The 19812-nt window shown below is 47.7% G+C and overlaps 1 protein-coding gene across 1 annotated transcript in view; it reads right to left on the reverse strand.

The window, feature by feature from the left end:
- Nucleotides 1-3049, reverse strand: part of LOC144170130 (uncharacterized) — a 15456-nt gene extending 12407 nt beyond the window's left edge. Inside the window, exon 1 of the mRNA XM_077699728.1 lies at nt 2917-3049. Coding sequence (XP_077555854.1) covers nt 2917-2928 — 12 coding nt within the window. The 5' untranslated portion in view covers nt 2929-3049. The remainder of the gene's footprint in view (nt 1-2916) is intronic.
- Nucleotides 3050-19812: the final 16763 nt, after the last annotated feature.

The raw sequence follows: 19812 nt of genomic DNA on the forward strand, positions 1-19812 counted from the left end.
CTCCCCCGCCCCGTAACTGCCTCTACTCTGCCCCTTCCTCACCCCTCACGTCTTTCCTCTCTCCTCTCGCTCCTCCCATGACGAATTCAATGGAGGTTTGTTCAATTCACTTATTGTTTCCCGCGTCCGCACTGCTCGCGTGCCACCCGCTGTGATAGCGTGCTGTCTCCGTCATCATTGGTTTGTTTTTGTTCTGCTTGAAAGAGCACAAACAAATATCTTTTTTTAGTGCTTATTTTTTAAGAGCACCGTTTTCAAATTTGTAATCGCAAGAATCTCTCCAGGATTCTTACTTAAAAGAACGGTGTAGCTCCCGGTTAGGCACTTGCATTGTATCCTCAAATATGCGTGAGGTGTCCTTTTCGCTCAATAATGTGCGCAGGCATGCGCCACGCCAGAAGTTGGAGTAGTTTTGAATGGTTCCGCCTACATACATTTCGTGTTCAGGGAGTATTTTACTTTCGCCGGCCGGCTGAATTGAAGAACATACAGACAGACCAGATTTTCGCGTTAAGGTTGCCCAAGGAAGTGTATCAACTTTTAAAAATTCGCATTGAAGCAGGCTGACAGGTAAATAAATGCGGAAAGAGAACGACTGCGAATTTTCAAGCCGGAACATTATGCGGAGCGCATGCCCGGCACCGCAATCGCGCAGGTAAACGAAGAGCCGCCTTTTGGAACTCTCTTTTTCTTCTCTGCAATGCCGCCTGCCGGCTGCCTTCGCAATATGGATGCTTGTCTGGTTTACTATCCAGCAGATGGCGCGCACGCAAAACGTGTTCAGCTCGTTCAGCTCTTTCGCCCACCCTCTCTTGTAATTCCAGTCTGGCATACTGACCTACATTCTCTCTTCATCGGCTGGTGTTGCTGTATCACCGGAGGCGCCCTCTACATTTGATGCCTTGTAACGGGCTGAGAAGGTTGGTAGGCGAATTTCCTTTTGAGCTTCTCCGCAAATGGTGCAGACGGCGCAAGGTTCGCAGGCGTTTGAGCTACGTTAGCCGTGGAGCGGCCGCCGCGGTTTTCGAACTACCGCCTGCGCCGTCGTTCGCGCCGCTCCGGTAAGAACACGAGAGGCTACTTAGTTCTTATAGGGTAGCTCAGCACGAGTCGCGGAATTAACGTTGTCAAAGAATAAAGAGTCTACTGCTGCTGTCTCTCCCCTTAAATTTGGTACCAGTTTAAGTAGTCACCTGCACAAATCAGATACATATCATATCGAGCAAACAGCGTTTTTTACTTCAGTATCCACCATGATAGCGACAGTCTCCTGGCACGGATGACTCCGCACCTTTGCGCGTTGTTCGTAAGATAACGATGTTCATGTCGAGGGTGTCAAAACCTATTTTCTACGCGCGGAACCTGCACATGACCTCTCTGGCGCGCTGAAAGGGAGGGCTACGGAAAAATGACGTATTTAACAGGCGCCAAAATCTCGTTCATGCCATAGGGTTTTTTTTTTTTTTTTTCGCATGAAGGGCGAGCCGTCACGCGGCAGAATGGGGCGCGTGAACTCGGGTTCACGCTCGTCCTCTCCGACGCGCCTTCGGAATTATTTAAGTTTAAGATGACTTTTTTTAGATGCTAGAGATCCATAATCTGGCTCACATCTTCTCTTTTCTAGCCACCCTACCCCCTAGTTATGGAAGGTGCGACGTTCTTACGAAATAGCGTTACGTCGATGAATCGATAATAGAAAAATCCCGTCCTAAGGGTTTGATTTCATTTAGTTTTCAAATGGCTTGGAGTTACTGCGACAGTGTTTAAGAACCTTCGGCTATACATTCTCCATTTTGGTCAGTCGTGCTAGCAGCCTTCACAGTGTATATGGTGTTGTAAGTTTAAAAATCATGCAACCCTCCGTCTAACGACGACGATAGTTGAAGCGAGGCTTTCTCGTAAGGAATTCCTTAGTTGTCATCTGAGATAGGAGTTCAGCTCGCCGACGGTTCGGACTTTGACTAATTGAGCTTTGCCTTTGACTTGCACGGAGTTTGAACGTTTGATCGCAAGGGCATCTGCTTTCCCCCTTCGCCTTTTGATTTTGCACGAAGAAAGCATCGCGTTTCTTCATATTCCTAATTTTGCACGTCCATGCACCCCTCTTCGAATCCAAACAGCTCCTGCCGTGTCGAAATGGCGCCATCGGATAGACGTCGGCTTCCTATCGTGAGGACCTAGCTCCTATTCGGACCACGGCAAGCATTTTTTTCCTTCTACTTCACCCACCATGTTCATCATCTTCAGAGAAAGCTGGCTTTCTACAGTGCGTTTCCGACGCGAGATACGCCATCAGTGCGGCATAGAAAGCTTCGCTTTAAACCCTAGGCTTGTCTTACGCACATGGCAGTCGATATTCGTACCATTAACTTCGGTACTGCTTTGACAGCGTCCATTCTTTATGAGTGATTTCCAAACGTACCCACGCTGCAGCTAGTGGGTGGAGTTCAAAGCATGAAACAAACCAGTAGATCAGTGGACGGCGGTCAGAATACCATCCCCTGTGCTTCTGGGTTACGAATTACCGCGATTATGATTGCTAATTGTAATTTTTGTTCAGGGTTTGCCAGTTGCCTCTCAGCTAGTTTACCATATTCGCGAGTTTAGGCTGCGCGAAAGGCAGGGATACAAATCCCATGGCTCAACCACGGTTTCTAGCATATAGCTTAGTATAGGATTGTGGTATGATTATGTAGTTTAGGTTTGTGTATGAAACATTTATATGGGCTGGCGTAATGGTCCTCTTAAAATTCAGGCCACGGCCGTCGCTAGGACGACATGAATGCCAGGCGGGGGGTGTCTATCTAAAGGGCCTCCATTATGGCCGTTCCCTATCTCCCTTTTATCTCTGAGATCTCTTTGCAGACCATCGTGCCTAGCGCCGGAAGAGGGCCCCCAAGGGAGAAGCGAACTCACCAAAAGTTTCATCGTCGCTGAGATTGCTGGTCCACTGTTGCGATCACAACGAATAGGACGAGTCCTCTGTTCGGCTCAGCTCGAGCTCCGCGCTTTTATAGTCGCCGGGGTCCGTACAACCAGCGTGTACTTTCTTATTCCCCTCTCCAGGGCCTTCAGTTTACTACACCGCGAAAGCGAAAGGAGATTTCACCACGGCCATCCGCTGCCGGGTGCATCCACGCCATCCGGCGGTCAGCGTGATCCTCCCTCTCTTGGCGTTCCCCTTTCCGGATGCGCATCCCGCGGCATCGCTTCGACGCCGGCGAGAAGGTAACGGTCTGCCGGTCACACCTTGCTGACCTTAGCGTCAAGGTCTTCCGAGAGCGACGCCTCAGCCTCTCACAGCCATCGTTGACCCACACCGGTGCTGAGTCTCGTCCGCGCGGGACGCTTCCTTAATTGCCCGCAGGCCACCCCTGCGCCATCTCTCGATGCACGTTGGCGGAGCTTAAGCGCTTTGGGCGCGGTCTACCGACTTGCCACTCTGTCTCCGGCGGCTTACGTGCCTAGACTTGTTCACTACCCGCGTTCAGGCAAGTACGTCGCCGATCAACGCGGCATTCCGACGCGTAAGCAGGCGATCGTTAGCCATGAATGACTATTTCCAGAGTTGTGGCTCTCTGCGTCCGCTGGTGGCGGCGCAAAGTGGGAGAGAAGTGTTCAGCAACAGCGCACCCATTGCTCATAAAAGTGTAGTATGGTATTATAATCGTTATCAGTGAGAAACCAACGCGTTTCGACTTATACTGTGGGAGGCAACAGCTGTTGCGATAGGTTGTGAGCATCACCAATTTCTGCGGGATGAACTCGGCTTTTGACAATGTTTCAACTCAGACATTAACCATGTGAAGCAGAAAAGAAGAGAGAGGAAGCCCCGACGATGCTGCGGTGAAAGGTCACAATGAGGTTCATATTGATTCGCGAACTGTCTCCACTGTGGCACACCTCATAGCCCAGAGATAGCTTTGACGCAGTGGCTGATACAAAAGGAAGTGAGATCGCTCTCCCCCCTTCATTTTTCTCCAATACTCGACTAGAAGTAAGAAGCCTGCGGGGTATGCCTTTACGTGCCTAGACTTGCGTCTCAGATGTTAGACTTAGGTCTCTTTTCCTGGCCACAGCACGTGATGTAAGAAGTCTCCCCTACCCCATAGAATTTTATCCCCATCCACCTTAGCTTCCGACCGATAACATCAATGGGAATTTGATAAACTAGATACTTTTGTATGACTGGGAAACCGCTTTTAAATGAAAGATATTCTTGAGCCGTTTCTGCTACGATGTGCCGTACGGTATGAATTTCCCATGAAGCCTCCTCCTTGCCACAAACACCACTATGGGTTAATTTCGGTTTCATTAAAAGTTATAGGGAGAGCAGGGAGAGATGTAATGTTATTTCATCGAACAATAATGTTTAAACATTGTACATACATATTGAAATATTAGTATAAGTGGAACAGTAAGGGACAATTCCGGACTAAAGCATTTTTTTAAACAGTTTACTCCATTATAAGTAGTTGTCGATAAAAACATTATAAAAAGGAGTTCTGAAAATAGCCTTCAGTTAACCTCTCAGACAACCCTATCGATTCTCCGAGTTTCATTTACTCGCCATAATTACTTAGCTTGAATCGTAGCTCAAAATAATTCAATATTCCGGTATGCTGTCAATGCATGGCATCCTAAGGGAAAAGTATGGTTGCAGTAGACGGGTGTAACTCGTGTATCATCAAGACATATTCGAGAAAAAATGACAACACATTGGGCTGCCCAGAGGATTACGTAATCATTCGAAGTTTTATATCAGCAGGTATCATGTATAACTATCAGCCAGTGACGTAATTCAAATGATTTGAAGCAGCAGCTCCTACGCCATTTAAAGTGCATGACAAGACCGTCGTGGAGCGAACAGTAACATGTTTGTCTGCTGAAATTAAACTAGTTTTTCTAAGTTTCATAAGGCTAGGAAATTATGAAGTATGCTAACTGGCAAATTACAAGCTATCGTGTTTTGCTTTTCCCTTTCGTTTAGCCTGCGTTTCGGCAAATCGTGTCTTGTGTCTTGCACTTGTTTGGCTTCGGTGCCCAACCACGTTTAGAGCGTTAATTTGGGGCGGTATTTTCTAGACGGCGTTTCTGTTAATGTGTCCTGTTTTCACTTCCAGATGCCTCCAACCTCCCCTGAAGAAAACTTTTGGCTGCCACAGTGATCATGTAATCGTGGAACTTACACGTCAACTTTTCGCATCATTCTGTCGTGCCTCCAATGGTGGACATAAGCATTGGTGTTGATATCCCTGATCACGTTTACTGCAAGAAGTGAAAGTAGCCCGAGGAATTCCTTCGCTCGAGGATTTAAAAAGTTTTGATGCCTATGACATTTTGTACGCTACCATACAAGGGTTATTGGCATTTCGAACATCTATTTTTCACTTTTTGTGTGTAGGCGCACCACAATACCGATGTATCTATAGAGAAACCTCACGAGTAAGACGTACACTGTGTGCGCGCTTCCTTTTTAAACGGGTATCGAAAGCCGTTACTCACGGATTTGTTCAGTTCTATTCATTTACTTTTATGGTAAATAAGCGGGTTGAACACACAACTGTGCACAACTGTGCATAAATGCATTGGAAATGACACAGTAGAAGAAAACCAGGACAGTGCTCCCAAGGACGCAGTTTGCAATGCAACAATGCAGAAACTTTAGAACAGCTGACTGCTGACGAAACTGCGTGCGCGACCTCTTTTCGTTACTTAAGACAGCATTGTTGCGACGTTCAACAGATTTCCAGGCGGCGACATTTCGCCCGACTTATATAGCAATAGTCTCGAGTCTAAGCGCCCGGGAAGACGGCTGTGACCGGAACGTGCCGTGCATGCCGTACCCTTTATTTTCACGGTAAATACGAGACCACAGAATGTAAAGCAGGCCTTTTGCATGAATGCGAGCCTAATGGAGAGCGTTGTCTACGCCAGACCTGAGTGCGTGGCTTTATCCGCTTAGACAAGGCCGTCGCTGGGACAAACAACAAAAAATGAATCAGTACTTCCGTTGTCGCGCTACATTCATAATATTTTCTTCGGGTTCCGTGGCAGGTAGGTGGGAGGACGTTTTTACAATTTTCGGCTATGCTGTACAACTGCACCACGTAAACCTTCTTCGCGCTCCGACGAAGTTCATCTTAAGAACGTTCAACAAAATACGAAACGCCTGTGCATCGTAAGCCACGCATACAGAACATTTTCTTCGTAGCTGATTCTGGTTCTGGTTTCAGTCATACCATTAGGCCCCTCCTTTGTTCCAACCATACTATCTGTTCGTTCTGATGGGCGAAAAAACATAAAACACTCTCGGCCACCGGCCAACGTGTTTAAACATTTTATATTCTTTTAAATATATAAGTACGGTTTGGCTAGTTCTGTGCTCATGACTAAATAAAATATTCAACATGCAGGGATGTCAGCAAACAAAAGGTAATGTATGCAATAAAGACATGTGGATGTTTCAACCCCGAAGTTGTAGCGTTTCCATGCTACCATCAGCATTTTTAGCACCAAACAGAAACAAACACAAACGACAGTTACAGGTAAGCGTCCCTATGTACGAAAATGTATAATAGAGCGATACGTATAGGTAAAAAGAGAAAGAGATACCCGGACGTATACCCACCTGCGAATGCCGATAAATATACCCAAATTAGAAACAGGATCCCCAAGTTTATCCACAAGGGATAAATAACCTGTCACTTAGAAGCTGCTATGTTATATGAATGTTTTTTTTTTGTTTGATTTGGTGTCAAAGTGAAAGCTATTCAAGAAAATTCAACATTTCCCCCCCCAAATTTATCTTACCTTCTCACCAAAGGCTTCTTTTAAAGCCAGCTATCTTCACTACACTGTAGGTATCAAACGCTATAAATAAGTTGATTTACTGATTGGAGGGTTTAACGCACCGATGCAACGCAGGCGACGAGACGCGCCGTAGTGGAGGGCTCCGGATTAATTTTGACCACCTGGGGGTCTTTAATGTGTGCCGAAATCTCGTACACACGGGCGTTTTTGCTTTTCGCCCCCGCCAGAAAAGCGGCCACCGCGGCCGGCAATTGAACCCACGACCCCGGGCTCAGCTGCACAACGCCTCAGCCACTGAGCAACCACGGCGGGTACACTATAAGTAGGCCCAGACTTTTCGTCATGCCACTCCGTGGCTAATTGTGCCACTACAGTAATCAGCTTTAGTACTATTTTGAGCAATCTACATCAGTAAACAGAGGTGACTGACTGACTGACTGACTGACTGACTGACTGACTGACTCACTCACTCACTCACTCACTCACTCACTCACTCACTCACTCACTCACTCACTCACTCACTCACTCACTCACTCACTCACTCACTCACTCACTCACTCACTCACTCACTCACTCACTCACTCACTCACTCACTCGCTCACTCACTCATACCTTCCGCGACTGTCTCTCGCCGCACTGAAAATGCTACACCTGCAGACTATAAATTTCCTGAGTACATTCCAAGCATTGCGCAGGCGATCATAAGGGAAGAATCTTTAGAAATTACACCTTTAAGAGACGCAAAGAGACTAAATAGTGTTTTCGCCTATTTCCCGCTATTTTGAAGTCCCCTTAAGATATATAAATGGTTTGAGCTGAGATACGTAATACACAAAAACTTCAGAGAAGAAGTTTTATGGTTTCATCCTAGCCAATCCCTGAGGGAGGAATCTGAATTTGGGGGTAAATTGACGGTTTTTGCGGGTTCCACGCCCTTAGTTCGGTTTGTTTACATACACAATTCCTTTTTGGTGACAAATATTACCCATGAAAATCCGCGAGCGCCTATATTGAAGGGTTTAGCCCTTAGAAGCGTCTAAGAGAGGAAATAGTACTTTTTGCAGTTACATCACTAACCGAGTGGAAAGGACTAACAGGTGATATCGACGCCCAGGGACACTGCAGGACCTAGTTATTCAAATGTGGAAGGAGGGGCCTTTCGCACTCTAAAAAGCTAATTTTAAAGCACAGCTTTCTTTGGTGCCCTCTCCAGGTTTGGAGAGGGCAGCTGCTTCTGCTGCTGTTTTATGACCTCGTGCACCACTGGGTTTATCCTACAGCCGCGAACGTTAGATAGCCTCCTCTTATCGCTTTCGCGGGGCCCGGAAGGCCAGTCGCGGGGGCGGGGACGGGGGTGCATGCCTGGCGAAGTTACATAAGATGATGCTCGCTGTCTTGGACCAAGCCCTTAGAGTCGGCTGGGGCAGCGACTTTCGGAGGAGGAGTGCCTAAGGAAGCCTCAATTCCTGCGTGTATGACGTTCTGAGCGCTTGGAACTGGTGGCGCAATCGCCAGGAAGATTCAAACTGAGTGTTTCTCCTTGCGTCTCTTAATTCTCGACGCACTCGTCGCAGCTCCCTGTTCAGAAAAATCAGCAACTATTACAAGCACAATAACAAAAAAAAATGACGCACGCCAGTTACTTTCAACCGAGCTATGCCATGATGAAAGCTTCGCGTCACTACGGTTCCTAGCTCTGCGTTGGATCCTCCTTTTTTTTCTTCTTGCAGCAAAGATGGGTATAGGTCGTTTCCCAGAAATTTGTGTGCCTGGCAGCAGAATACGCTTTGCTACAAAGCAAATTTTCTCGCGAATGATATGCAGCACTCAGTGCACTGTTGATAACTTTAAAAAAGTAATGGTGCATAGGCATAATGTATAGTGAAAAAAAAAATGGCGCAGCTTGCACTAGTGGTGCAAGCTGGGGGCTTCTGTCCCTTTGTTGGAGGCCCTGTTGTTGCACCTCACATTTATTTCCGAACTTGTCGCTGAAAGTTCTCCATGACTGGCAGGCCCGGATCGTTTCGTCCGAAGACTTTAAAGGAGCCATGAAGAGAAAACACAAGTTTGGTTCATTCAAAAGATTGTGTCGTTAGAATCATACTGACACCACTTTTAACGTAAACTTCGCTCAAATAAGCTACATAATTAGGAAAAACGGGAATGGTCATGCGACCCACCAGCTCATTTCCCGCAACAGAACCTGTGATGTCACATGGGCTAAGCTCTGCGATTGGCGGAGGCTGGCAGAAGCAGACGCAAATTAGGTAGAGCTTACAAACTAGACGAACGAGCGATTTGCGCTTAAATTTAGGGCACGTTCTTTACAAAGCAATAAGAATGATGGGACAAACAGTGGAAGTTACGAAAGCACATGTAAACATAGAAGTACTGATGCGTTCTGCTGTTCGTACTGCGCACTGCATACTTCGGTTTAGCTGCACAGCATACGGGGATTGGGGTTGTCTCAGACGACACTGGCCGATTGACGCAAGCAACGGTGTCTAACGTGACCCCATTTGTCGAGCGAGCACTGTTTCAGGGAACGAATATTTTCTCCCAGAACAAAAACAAGCCAGGTTTAAATGCGGGCAAAAACAAACCAAACGCTTGCCACGGTATGGTGGCGCCATCTAGGTTACAGAACGTAAAGAAACGCGGGAACAAACCAACACCGCTGTACAGGGTGGAGACAACCTTTGAACGGTCCCGTGCCGCCGCAATTGGGCCAACGGGCCCAACGCGTTATTATTTTCGTTTCCCACGAGACCTAGCAACGCGAAACAGACAATATGATTCAAACTTCTTCAGTAAACCGCGTTGCGGCGATAATTTTAGCGCGGTTTTGACACAATGACTTGCTTCGGCGGCGAGCGAGCAACCGAACATGGCGGCGCCACCGTTACGTGTCTCTACCCTGTACGGCGGATGCGTGAATGAAGGCATTCTAGGCTGCAGAGCGGTCGGTTCCCGTGATGTCACTTGGGGCCACGAAAACGCACGATTGAGCGGGAAAATCAAAATTTTAACCTAAATTGTTTAATTTCTCAGTGAATAAAGCACCGTTTGTATCTGGACAAGCGCTGGGGGCACTATAAAACACGAAATCTTTCGAATAAAACCAACTTGTATTTTCTCTTCATGGCTCCTTTAACACCGCTCCCAAAGTGGACCACTATAGCACGCGCTAGTATCCCCGGCCAAGTCCAAAGCCAACGTCCGCGCTACGAACCCAAAGGAAATGCTGGCCGTACGTCATGCGATGATAGCTCCATCGGATAAACGCTGGTTTTATAACATGAGGGACTCAGGTTCAATTTCGACTAAGGGAAGTGTTTTTTTTTTCTTTCCAATTGGCTGCTCATGTTATTGTTCCCCGCCGCTGCTAACTCCGTACCTCTAATGCCTATGGGGTGGCCACTGGTTACGTTGCCAGTTTGACGGCGTAGAGGTCCCTGGTTCGATTTCCAGGGCCTCCCAAACCGCATCTTTTTTTCTTGAGGCTTCGTGGAATTGGGGCACGACGGACGGAGAAAGCTCGGCCTAAAGAGCTCTGCTCTTGAAAGTCGTAGTGCAAACGACAGCAGGATCACTCGAAGTTTCATTGTTTCCGTTTCATCTATTTGCAGGGCTGTTTTCATTGGTTGTTCGTTTTGTCGGGAGTTTCTGGTAGCGGGAAAGTGTAAGGTGCTTGAGTTTTAAAGATAGCGCCTACTTGGCGAAATATGTCACTTTAACCCTAAACGTCCCTGGCTGGCAAGGAACAAGACAGGAGAAAGCAAATCACAATGGGTTGTAAGGGAGTAAGGCCAGTTTTGCATGCAACGGCGATGTTGATATTGCTATTCTTATCGCTTCTAGTTCAAGCCTTGTGTGTTTAACAACCATCCTCTCCCAGTTTTTTTTTTTTTTTTTAAGTGCGAATGCACTTTATAAGCGACCCCAAACCATCCACCGCCGGCGGCGGCGGCGGCGGCGTCGCTTCCGGGCCAGGTTTCGCATCCGGCGCCAGGTTTCGATCCGAGGACTTTGCGGCCGCAGCGCGACGCTCTACCGACCAAGCCACGGACGCGACGCTGATATCAGTGTTAGTGACGCGCCTTATATCTTTAACGCATTCAAACTACGTCCTCAGCGGCGTGCGTTGGCGACTCAGCGGCGTTATAGCGGCTTGATAACTGCGTGGTGTACACGTGATACTACAAACCCGATGGAAGAGATGGAAGAGAAGGCGGCGAGGCGGTGGGCTGCGGGGGCCGAGCGCAAGCGCCGCAAGCGGGCCGACAACCGTGCATTCGCACTTTCACATTCTCCCCCTCGGGGAAATGCGGGGGAATTTTTTTTGCGGCTATGTTGCCTTGGGGTCCTAGAAAAACCAATAATACAACGGACCCTCCATCGTGCATGTTATTTATAAAATTATAAAATATCGTTCGGTCGCCTGTCATTGGTCAGCGGTGGAACTCTCAGCCTATCATTAATTAATACTAGCCATTTTGGCGCTGTTTGGTTGTACGTTACAACTGCGGCGCCCTGCCAAGAGTTTTTTTTTATTATTATTTTGACCCCTGCATGGAAGTAAGTTGACGTTGTGGGGCCTAGCTGCCTCAGAAGATTATCCGCCGAGGGTCGTGCACAGGTTTATACGCGTTCGTCTCCATAGCGAGTACACTGCGTATCAACCTTGTGCCACAAGATACATAAGCCAGAGGACCTTGGTGCATCCAGGACATTTGAGGTATAAAGAACGCATACGTGATGCAAGCATTCTCTCTTTCAAAAGCACCTTTCCTCAGCCTTGCTTGGCGGTCTCTCTCGAGAGGCCTGTCGTCTGAGGCTGGCCACCTTGGACCTTTTACGGCGGTTGGTACATGTGTCATTGTTTCAGGACGCTCACTTGACGCTGAGGGTGTTGTGGGCCGTTCATTGTCGCGCCTCGCTCTACGCGGGCTGGACGAGGCCCGGCCAGCTTCCCGCGGCATCCGATGTTAATGGGGCCCTGCCTCCAGATTTGTCCGGAGCACCACGGAGCGAGGTGTTAGCGGCAGCCTTGGCTCGACACGGCGGCTTCCTCTGCTGTGTGTGTATAAGCGCGAAGCGGACGCACGGCGTATTAAGAGTGCATCTCTTGAACGCCTGCTGCGCCCCCTCCTTTTCCCATTCTGCCTCCCGTCTATTTGCATAGCCGCGCTGCGCGTGACGTGTTTTCGTGCCGCTGGCATGTCTGGCGCATCGAACTGGATCATGGCTCTTTTCTCGAATATTAACGTCCATAATGCTCCACTCAAGGTGCCTGCTCGAGTTGTTCATTAGCACCTGGTAGAGTTCGCCCCAACGGAAACGAAGGAGGCGCAATGGTCGTCGTTAAGCGACTCCGATCGGGTCACGTTTCCATACGACAGCTGCGTGTTTTCTTGCTGTGCGCCAGCCTTGAAATTCGCACTGCTTCGTACGATCAGCCCTGACCGAATCTCCCGAGAGCTGGTGCATATACCGGACGTAGGAAAATGAATGTTAAGGAGTTACGCGCTGATTATACGTTAATTTCCAATTCAGTTGCATCACTCTTTTTTATACCCTCCTCTTCAGAACGTGAAAACTAAGAAAAGTAATTGTTCTGGCGCACCGAAGTTAGAAAAAACACAGTGTTCTTGGGTGTAAGGCTTTTTTTGTAAAGTATGCGTTTAATTCTAAACTTGGGAGTGCCCTCAGCATATGGGCACTCACATTTAGACTTTACTTTACTTGTTTAAACTTAACTAAGGCTGACACTCGTATAACAGCTCACGTTCAGTTTCATGCAGGACAACTCTGGCGTCTGTTGCAAAGGTGTGTTCGCTACTGCTTGATTTCAATCTACTGACGATGTGCGAAATAATTTCAGGCGCATTCCTTTTGAGGCCGCGCGAATAAAAACACCCTGACTTTTTGTTCATTCCCTGTCACATACACATTTATCATATGTGAAAATCAGTTTTGTAGGGACATGAGATATTACAACAGCCCTCCAACTAAAGAAAACATATAATGATTTGCTGCGGAAGCACTACCAGTCAACCTCTGCCGATTTCACTGATGTAGAAAATCGTTCCCTTGGTGATGCATCTATCTCGCTTGTAAGCTACATTCGAACTCGGTGCAAAGGCTGTCACTTAGCAGAGGGAGAGGCGGACGAGGGTTTGAGAGGGACAGGCGGGTTTGAGATAGAGAGGCGGATGTGATGCCAGTGTCTCGCTTTGAGGTCTAATGTCGTGAGAACCGGACGTACAATGAGTATAGGTTGCTTGCCACCTCATAAGTCTCAACTTCAATATTACCTAATGTGAACCCTAACCCTGAGACCTTAACTACAATGTTACACATTAAAGTCTAACGTCGTCATCCGGTACCCATTGGAAAAATGTACTTGTACTCAACAGACTTCAAGCTGTGGGTACCGGTTGACTACGCAGGGCCTCGCAGGAAAACGTTGGGCCTAATTAAGCTCTGGTACTATTACGCATTTCCGGCATTCGCTGTTATTCTAGCAAAGTGACGACTACCCAAATAGCTTGAACTACCCGTACCGCGGTATCGGATAACACTTCATAAAAAGGAATCTATGCTGGTGCTGAGGGCGTTGCTGCAGACGATACTTGGATTTACACCGGGAAATCAATAGATCAATCAAACAATTACTTACAGCGCAAGCACCAGGAGGGTCGACGACGAGAAATACGTTCCCCTGCTCTGCCCCTACCCATGCCCCTACTACTCAGAAATACGTGCCCCTACTCTGAGAAATACGTGCCCCTACTCCGCAAATTACTGGCGCACTCAGTTACACTAATTCCCCCTTACCAAACGGGTCATGTTCTCCGGCTTTATCTGAACACAGTGCCTAGAGCGCCATCTGACGGCGCCCGGCCATTGCTGAAGTAACCTCGGACGGCATTCGTATTTTTTTTTCGCCGGGCTTGCACGGTGTGGAATCTATGACGTAATGGTTGAGTGGTTTAGCGGTTTAGCGGTTTGGCCGCCTGCCGTTTGAACGTGGAAGCATTAAATGCCCCATTACGCGAAAATGCGGCGTCCAGTGTCGGCGTCACGGAACGCCAACCCTAAAAATGGCCGACCGCGCTGACAGAATAAACGTAAATACAAGAAAAGTAAGTGCATTTGAGACTCAAACGCGAGTTATGAATGTAGGACTCCGACCCAAGTCCCAGTTTTATCGCCCACACGCATACCCTGCCCTATCGCTGAGTATCTGTCCTAGCTAACAAAAGGTAAACCTAGTGAACACGTTGTGGCCTTCGACTTAAAAATGTCAGAGACATGTATTGAAACCTACAGAGGTGACCCCAGCACGCTAATTACCGAAGTGGCCGATCAGTTTTATGCTAATAGTTAATATATAGGGCTTACAAGGACGAAGAAGAGTAAAACGGTCCCCCTCCGTCGGTACGCGCCAATATCCTAAAGCAGAATAAAACCAAAGACCAGAAGAAATGACGGTAAGGAAGAAGGGAAATTACGTTGGTAATGAGAGTCGCACCACTGCGCACGTTTCTGTGTGTTTGCGTTGTCTCTACTGTGATGAACACTGAAGCGGTTACCACAGCGGTAGCTGTGAAAGGTGGTCGCCCATGGAAGTGCGCATCAGAAGAAAAGGAAAGGAAACACGAAAATACCACAAGCTGAGCGATGAGGCATGCGTTCGCTGCAGCTACAACCACCACCAGCAGCCGACAACACCGCCACCGTCACGACACGGAGATTACGCGCCAGACATATATCGCTATGGGGACAAATATGTTGTCGCAATACAAGGTGAAATAACCAACACTTATCTACCATTAATTGTACAAAGCGGATTGCATATATAGCTTGAATTAAAATGTAATGCTTTCGCAGCATGAACACTTGAGAAGTTTTAAGTCGATCCATTTCTTTTTTAGAAGGTGTCTGAAAGCGTGAAATATTGGAAGTTGCAATTAAAGTGGCGGAGTCTTCACTGCAGCAAAGACGGGAGCGATGAAAACGGCCGAGATCGTCCCTATGCGCGTGCAAACGGCAGGTGTGACCGAGGAAGCGCATCGCATTTCGCTGAAGATGAGAAGCCTCTTTAGCGAGCCAAAAATGGAGGAAGGGCAGCGCTGGGGCGCACAAGGGCTGTCAGAGAAGTGTAAGCACCTTCCTGCGTCTCATCAACTGCTGCAGGGAAGTTGCGCAGTTTCAACTACCGCTGTTCGATGATAGAGCTTTGCCGTAGCCTCATGAATATTCATCTGATGAAACCGCCAACTGCAGAAAAAGTATGAGTCGGAAGAAACAGGGCAATAAGAACACTTTGGGTTTTTTGTTTGTTGCCTTTACGCTCGTATTGAAGGCGCGAGGTGCGTTTAAAGCGGAACACCCGCATATGGCTCGACTGTAGACGAGCGCGCGTTCGGAAAAGTGCGCCACGCGTGTTCTCTTACATTTTGGCAGATTTTTAGATTGTGCGCTGTAATGTGTGCTGTCGAACTGCGTCAGTTATGTAGTGTGCTCGGTCGCCCTCGCGGAGGCCGTATTTCGGATGGTGTCAAAAAGCGGAAACGTCGTATATTCGAGGAATGGACGTTCTGTAGTATCGATGTCCATGCCACATTGCGTTAGTAATGACTTCCGTAAGTTTGGTACATGGTGTGTAACAGTGTGTAGTTCCGCAATGCCACCCGGGTTCTTTTCTTTTTGCTCACTGTTATACCTGCCTTCGGTTTGTTCGATATCTCCATTGTAATTTATGTCGCATTATGGTCCCTTTGAATGATCTGAAACAGATATGTTGTCAATTTACAATTGCTTTGCACTAATATGTAAAAGGAGTCAGTTTTATTCTCGTCTTTTATCGAAGAATAGTTATCTTTCATTACTTGCACGGGTTGCATAATTCAGTCACACACAGGGGACGTGGCACACATTCACATATTGCTATAGAATAAAGAAGTTTGTATGCTTAACCTCACGTTATCGGTACTCTCACTGCTACCTGGCTACCAGAGACTACCTGGCAAGTCAGCCATGTTCTGACCTATGCACGTTGTACAATAGAGCCAAAAGTAAACATCTTGCGAGAATTAACAACTGAGAAAGTTGAGCAACCGCCTTGCTTGGGGTGTTTCGCAGTAAGCTGTTAAAGTGACTTCTTATTCTTGGTATTGGGTCATAGTCTCATCCTGTAACAGCGTTTAAAAACTGGTGCCTTCACTGAGGAAGTTATGCATAATTCAGTGCCGAAAAGCAAGTGAACTATTTCCACCAAACAATATACATTTGAGTTAACTTGGTTTATTTGACCAGAGCTTGCATTCCCGGCAAGTGTGCAAGGGTTGAGTTAACAGGAGTCGAGCGGAGATATTCAAGAATATGTATTTTCTGTAAAAGTAACGCCCACTTAAGTACAACTTGGTATGTAATAATCAGTGTTTCTGTTGTTTTTCAGGCATGGGCTACACCGGCATGAACTGTTCATGGGCAACTGACTGTATTCCCTCACATAGGCCGTAACCAGACACTCTAGCAACTGCAGTGAGGGTTATCCGGTGAAGGTATTAACATTCGAACCATCTAGGGTGTAAACAATTTTTTTTACAGGTGCTCCTGATTAAGCTTGAACAGCCTTGTCTACTTTTACACGAGCTTGAGAGGCCAGTTCTGCATGGGCAGTAGCAGAATTCGCCGTTTGTGTCGGTAGTCCGCCAAGATGTCTGTGTAACGCAAGAGATGTTGCGGGCTAGGTGGAAGAAGTGGGTACTGCCCCGTGAGAGAAACGGCCCTGTGTATATAATCGCGGGCAGCGGCGTGAGCCGACTCATTCCCCACAAGTGATTCATGTCCTGGCACCCAAACTATATAAACGTCGGGGATGCCCGGGCTTGATAAAAGAAAACGAAGTGCCGTTTTAGAAATGCGACCTTGTAGGTAATTTCTGCAAGCTGCCTGAGAGTCGGTGAGTATGGTGATTGGGTGTTGGCTAGTGGGGATGGCGTGGTCTGTCGCGGCTTCTTCGGCAGTATCAACCGCTGCGGGATTGACTGTGCAGGATGTCATGTCTTGCCCCCTCCATTCACTACACAGGTTACGTGGGCGGGTGGGGCGGATAAGGGGATGCATCCACATAACAGGTATTTAGGTCGTTTGTATATCTGGCGGACTTGGCTTGTGCTCGCGCAATTCTTCTGGCCTTGTTGTACTCCGGATGCATATTTCTTGGTATTGAGGCCACTCGTATGTGCTGTCGGATCTTCAAAGGTATACTTGCGTTCTGATCTTTAATCGCTTGAGTCGTATAACCTAATCGGCAAAAGTAGCGCAGCCCCATCGTTGTTTTCTTCACGAGCAATACGTGAGAGGGGAGGTGCGGTTCCTGTGGTTCCTCCCAACGTTTATGTACCCCTAATTGTGATAATTTCGATGTAGACGTCTTCGAGGGCAGCCCGAGTGCAGTCTTGTCGGCTTGGCGAATAATTATATTCTGAAGTATGGTGTTCCATAGGCGATTCTACTTATAAGTACTGCTTGTATTAGTTTGAGTGTCATATTCTTTGAGGCCATATCTACGATATGCGACGCGCTGAATTATATGTGCCAGCTGGTTGAAAGTCTTCTGGAGGGGGGCGATTGTGTGTGCCCAGAGCCATTTTTGGAGACAGCTGGTCCAAGAATTTTCAATTGCGGCACAGTTGGGACGGTTCGCTCATTTATGAAAAGGTCCTAGACTGAAACGGTGGACTTGTTTTGTTTCGTCGTGCCAGCACTAAGTGTCAGAAGTGCCGATTTCTCTTGGGCACATTGAAGACCTTGTTCCAAAAGCTTTCTTTGCGCCTTGTCTATGGCGGCTTGAAGTGCTTCTTTTTGCTCCCCCGTGGATCATGTAGGGGTCCATAAGGTGAGATCATCTGCGTAGATGGCGTGACAAAGGTGGGGAATATGTTACCAATAATGGTTGGAGGTCCGTCATTGAAAGGTTGAACAAAAGTGGCGAGATGACAGCCCTGTGGAGTACCACAAGCGATCGCCTTGAAAGGGGCAGACCGCAATTGTGCAATTCCAATGGTCGCGGTGCGTTTCGTGAGGAAGGCTGCAACGTAATTGTACTCTCTCTGCCCACAATCAATAGATGAAACGCCTTAAGGGTTGCGCGGTGACTGATGTTATCTAAAGCACCTTTCATGTCTAGAGCCAAGACGCAGCGCTTATGCGGTTCTTGGGAAGCCGGTCAAGAATGTTCTCTTTAATTTGAATGAGTACGTCTTGAGTCGATGGCTATGGGTGAAAGCCATAGATTACATGGGCATGGCTTAATGGGGAGAGATTTGTCCCTTGACCCAACTATAATTTATGTAATCTAGAAGGGCTTCTAATGCTGCAGAGTCGAGATTGTGGAGGAGCTCATTCGGAATGTTGTCCTTTCCTGGTGTAGTGTTCAGGGAAAGGTTTCGTGCGGTGGCTTCTGTTTCGGTAAGGTTACAGGGGGCATCCAGTTCGGGGTTAGGGGCGCCATTGTACGATGTGAGAGGACGCGTAAGTTGGGTGTGGTCTTTCCACGGCTCCGGAGAGGAAGCTTTAATGAATACTGAAGAGGTTAACCCCACAAACGACGCAGCTTGCTACTTCAGATGGGGGTGAATATATTGACGCGAAAAAAGAAAAGGAAGGAGGGAAAAGTACGTAGAAACAATGAATATGGGGGAGAAGAAAATTAAATCAATAAGGAACGTAGAAAACATTTTTGGCATTAGGAGAAAATCTGTCGGGATCTCAAGGTTATAGAACCTCGACCAATCCCGAGTCATATAAAAAAAAATTCGGCAGAGCTTTTGTCCCTAGCGCCGCGTCAGCGTAATTCTGCCACGGTCCAAGAAAGGGGTTCGTTTCGGTAGAGTTTCCCCGTTGCAACTGCACAAGAGTTCTTTTCGCTCTTGCGCGTTGGGTTGAATGCTGCGGGCAGGAGCACAAGAGATGCCGTACGTCCTCTTTGATAGAGCCCACAGAGCCCAATGGTGAGTCCGCCCAGCCTATTTTCAAACAGAAAACTGCAAGTGAAGGCAACGTTCAGGTGTAGTCGGCGTAGTTTGTTTTAGGCGTAGTTTGTTTTGGTAAGCTTCGCGGAAACTGGAAATTCCACTCGGGGTCAATCGCATGCAGAGGCAAGGGTCTCCTAAGAGGGTCTTGCCAAGCTGACAGCTGCAGCTTCGACCCCACTGCAGAGGAGGCCGTACTTCCGTCTTGTCTGGAATACGGGATTCCAAAAGACACAAGCTGCTGCGTAAGAGAGGACGTTCCCCTGGATGCCATAATGAACTGGCAGTCATTGAAGCGCGATTCGGCGCCCGTTTCATGGTCAAAGTGTGTGCAATGCGTTTAACTCGCCCGCAAGCTGGCTCCGGCGGTGGGATGGCTTCATCAGTACTTGTAAGGCAAGCTGCGAGTCGATAAATATTACCCATTGCCGAGCGGCACAGTTGGTGATATAAAACAGTGCTATCTTGATAGCAGTTAACTCTGTGACGGTGGACGATGTCTTGTGGCTGAGTTTCTCTTTTACAGATAGTCCCACCGACGGAATCCACACTCCAATAGCGGATGAATTAGACTTTACGGAGCTGTCTGTATGCACCTCAAAGTAGTCAAGATAACGTGAGGTGATGTGCTCCAGCGTAAAGTACCGTAAGGCTGCCGCAGGCGGAGCAGACGAAGCAAGGGGCTTGTCATCCTAGACCTTATAACAAGCTCAAGGGTTCCTCACACTATCCTCCGCCACGTAACTCAGTGTACCGACCATCCTCTAGCCTAGGTGTCTGCCTCTCATGCCTCCTATGCCAGCCTGGAACACCCAAACAGGCCAGCTTTTCCGCCATGGAAGTTTGTATGTGTGATACATGCGTCACTATACCAGGAATAGGCAAAAAACGCAATTACGGTAAATCATAAAGGTGTCTAGCAATTAATAGTAGCCCACTCCTATTTAAGAAC

Source organism: Haemaphysalis longicornis, unplaced genomic scaffold, assembly GCF_048455015.1.
Source record: "Haemaphysalis longicornis isolate Haplotype H1 unplaced genomic scaffold, Haemaphysalis longicornis Haplotype H1 scaffold_1, whole genome shotgun sequence".
NCBI lineage: Eukaryota > Metazoa > Arthropoda > Arachnida > Ixodida > Ixodidae > Haemaphysalis > Haemaphysalis longicornis.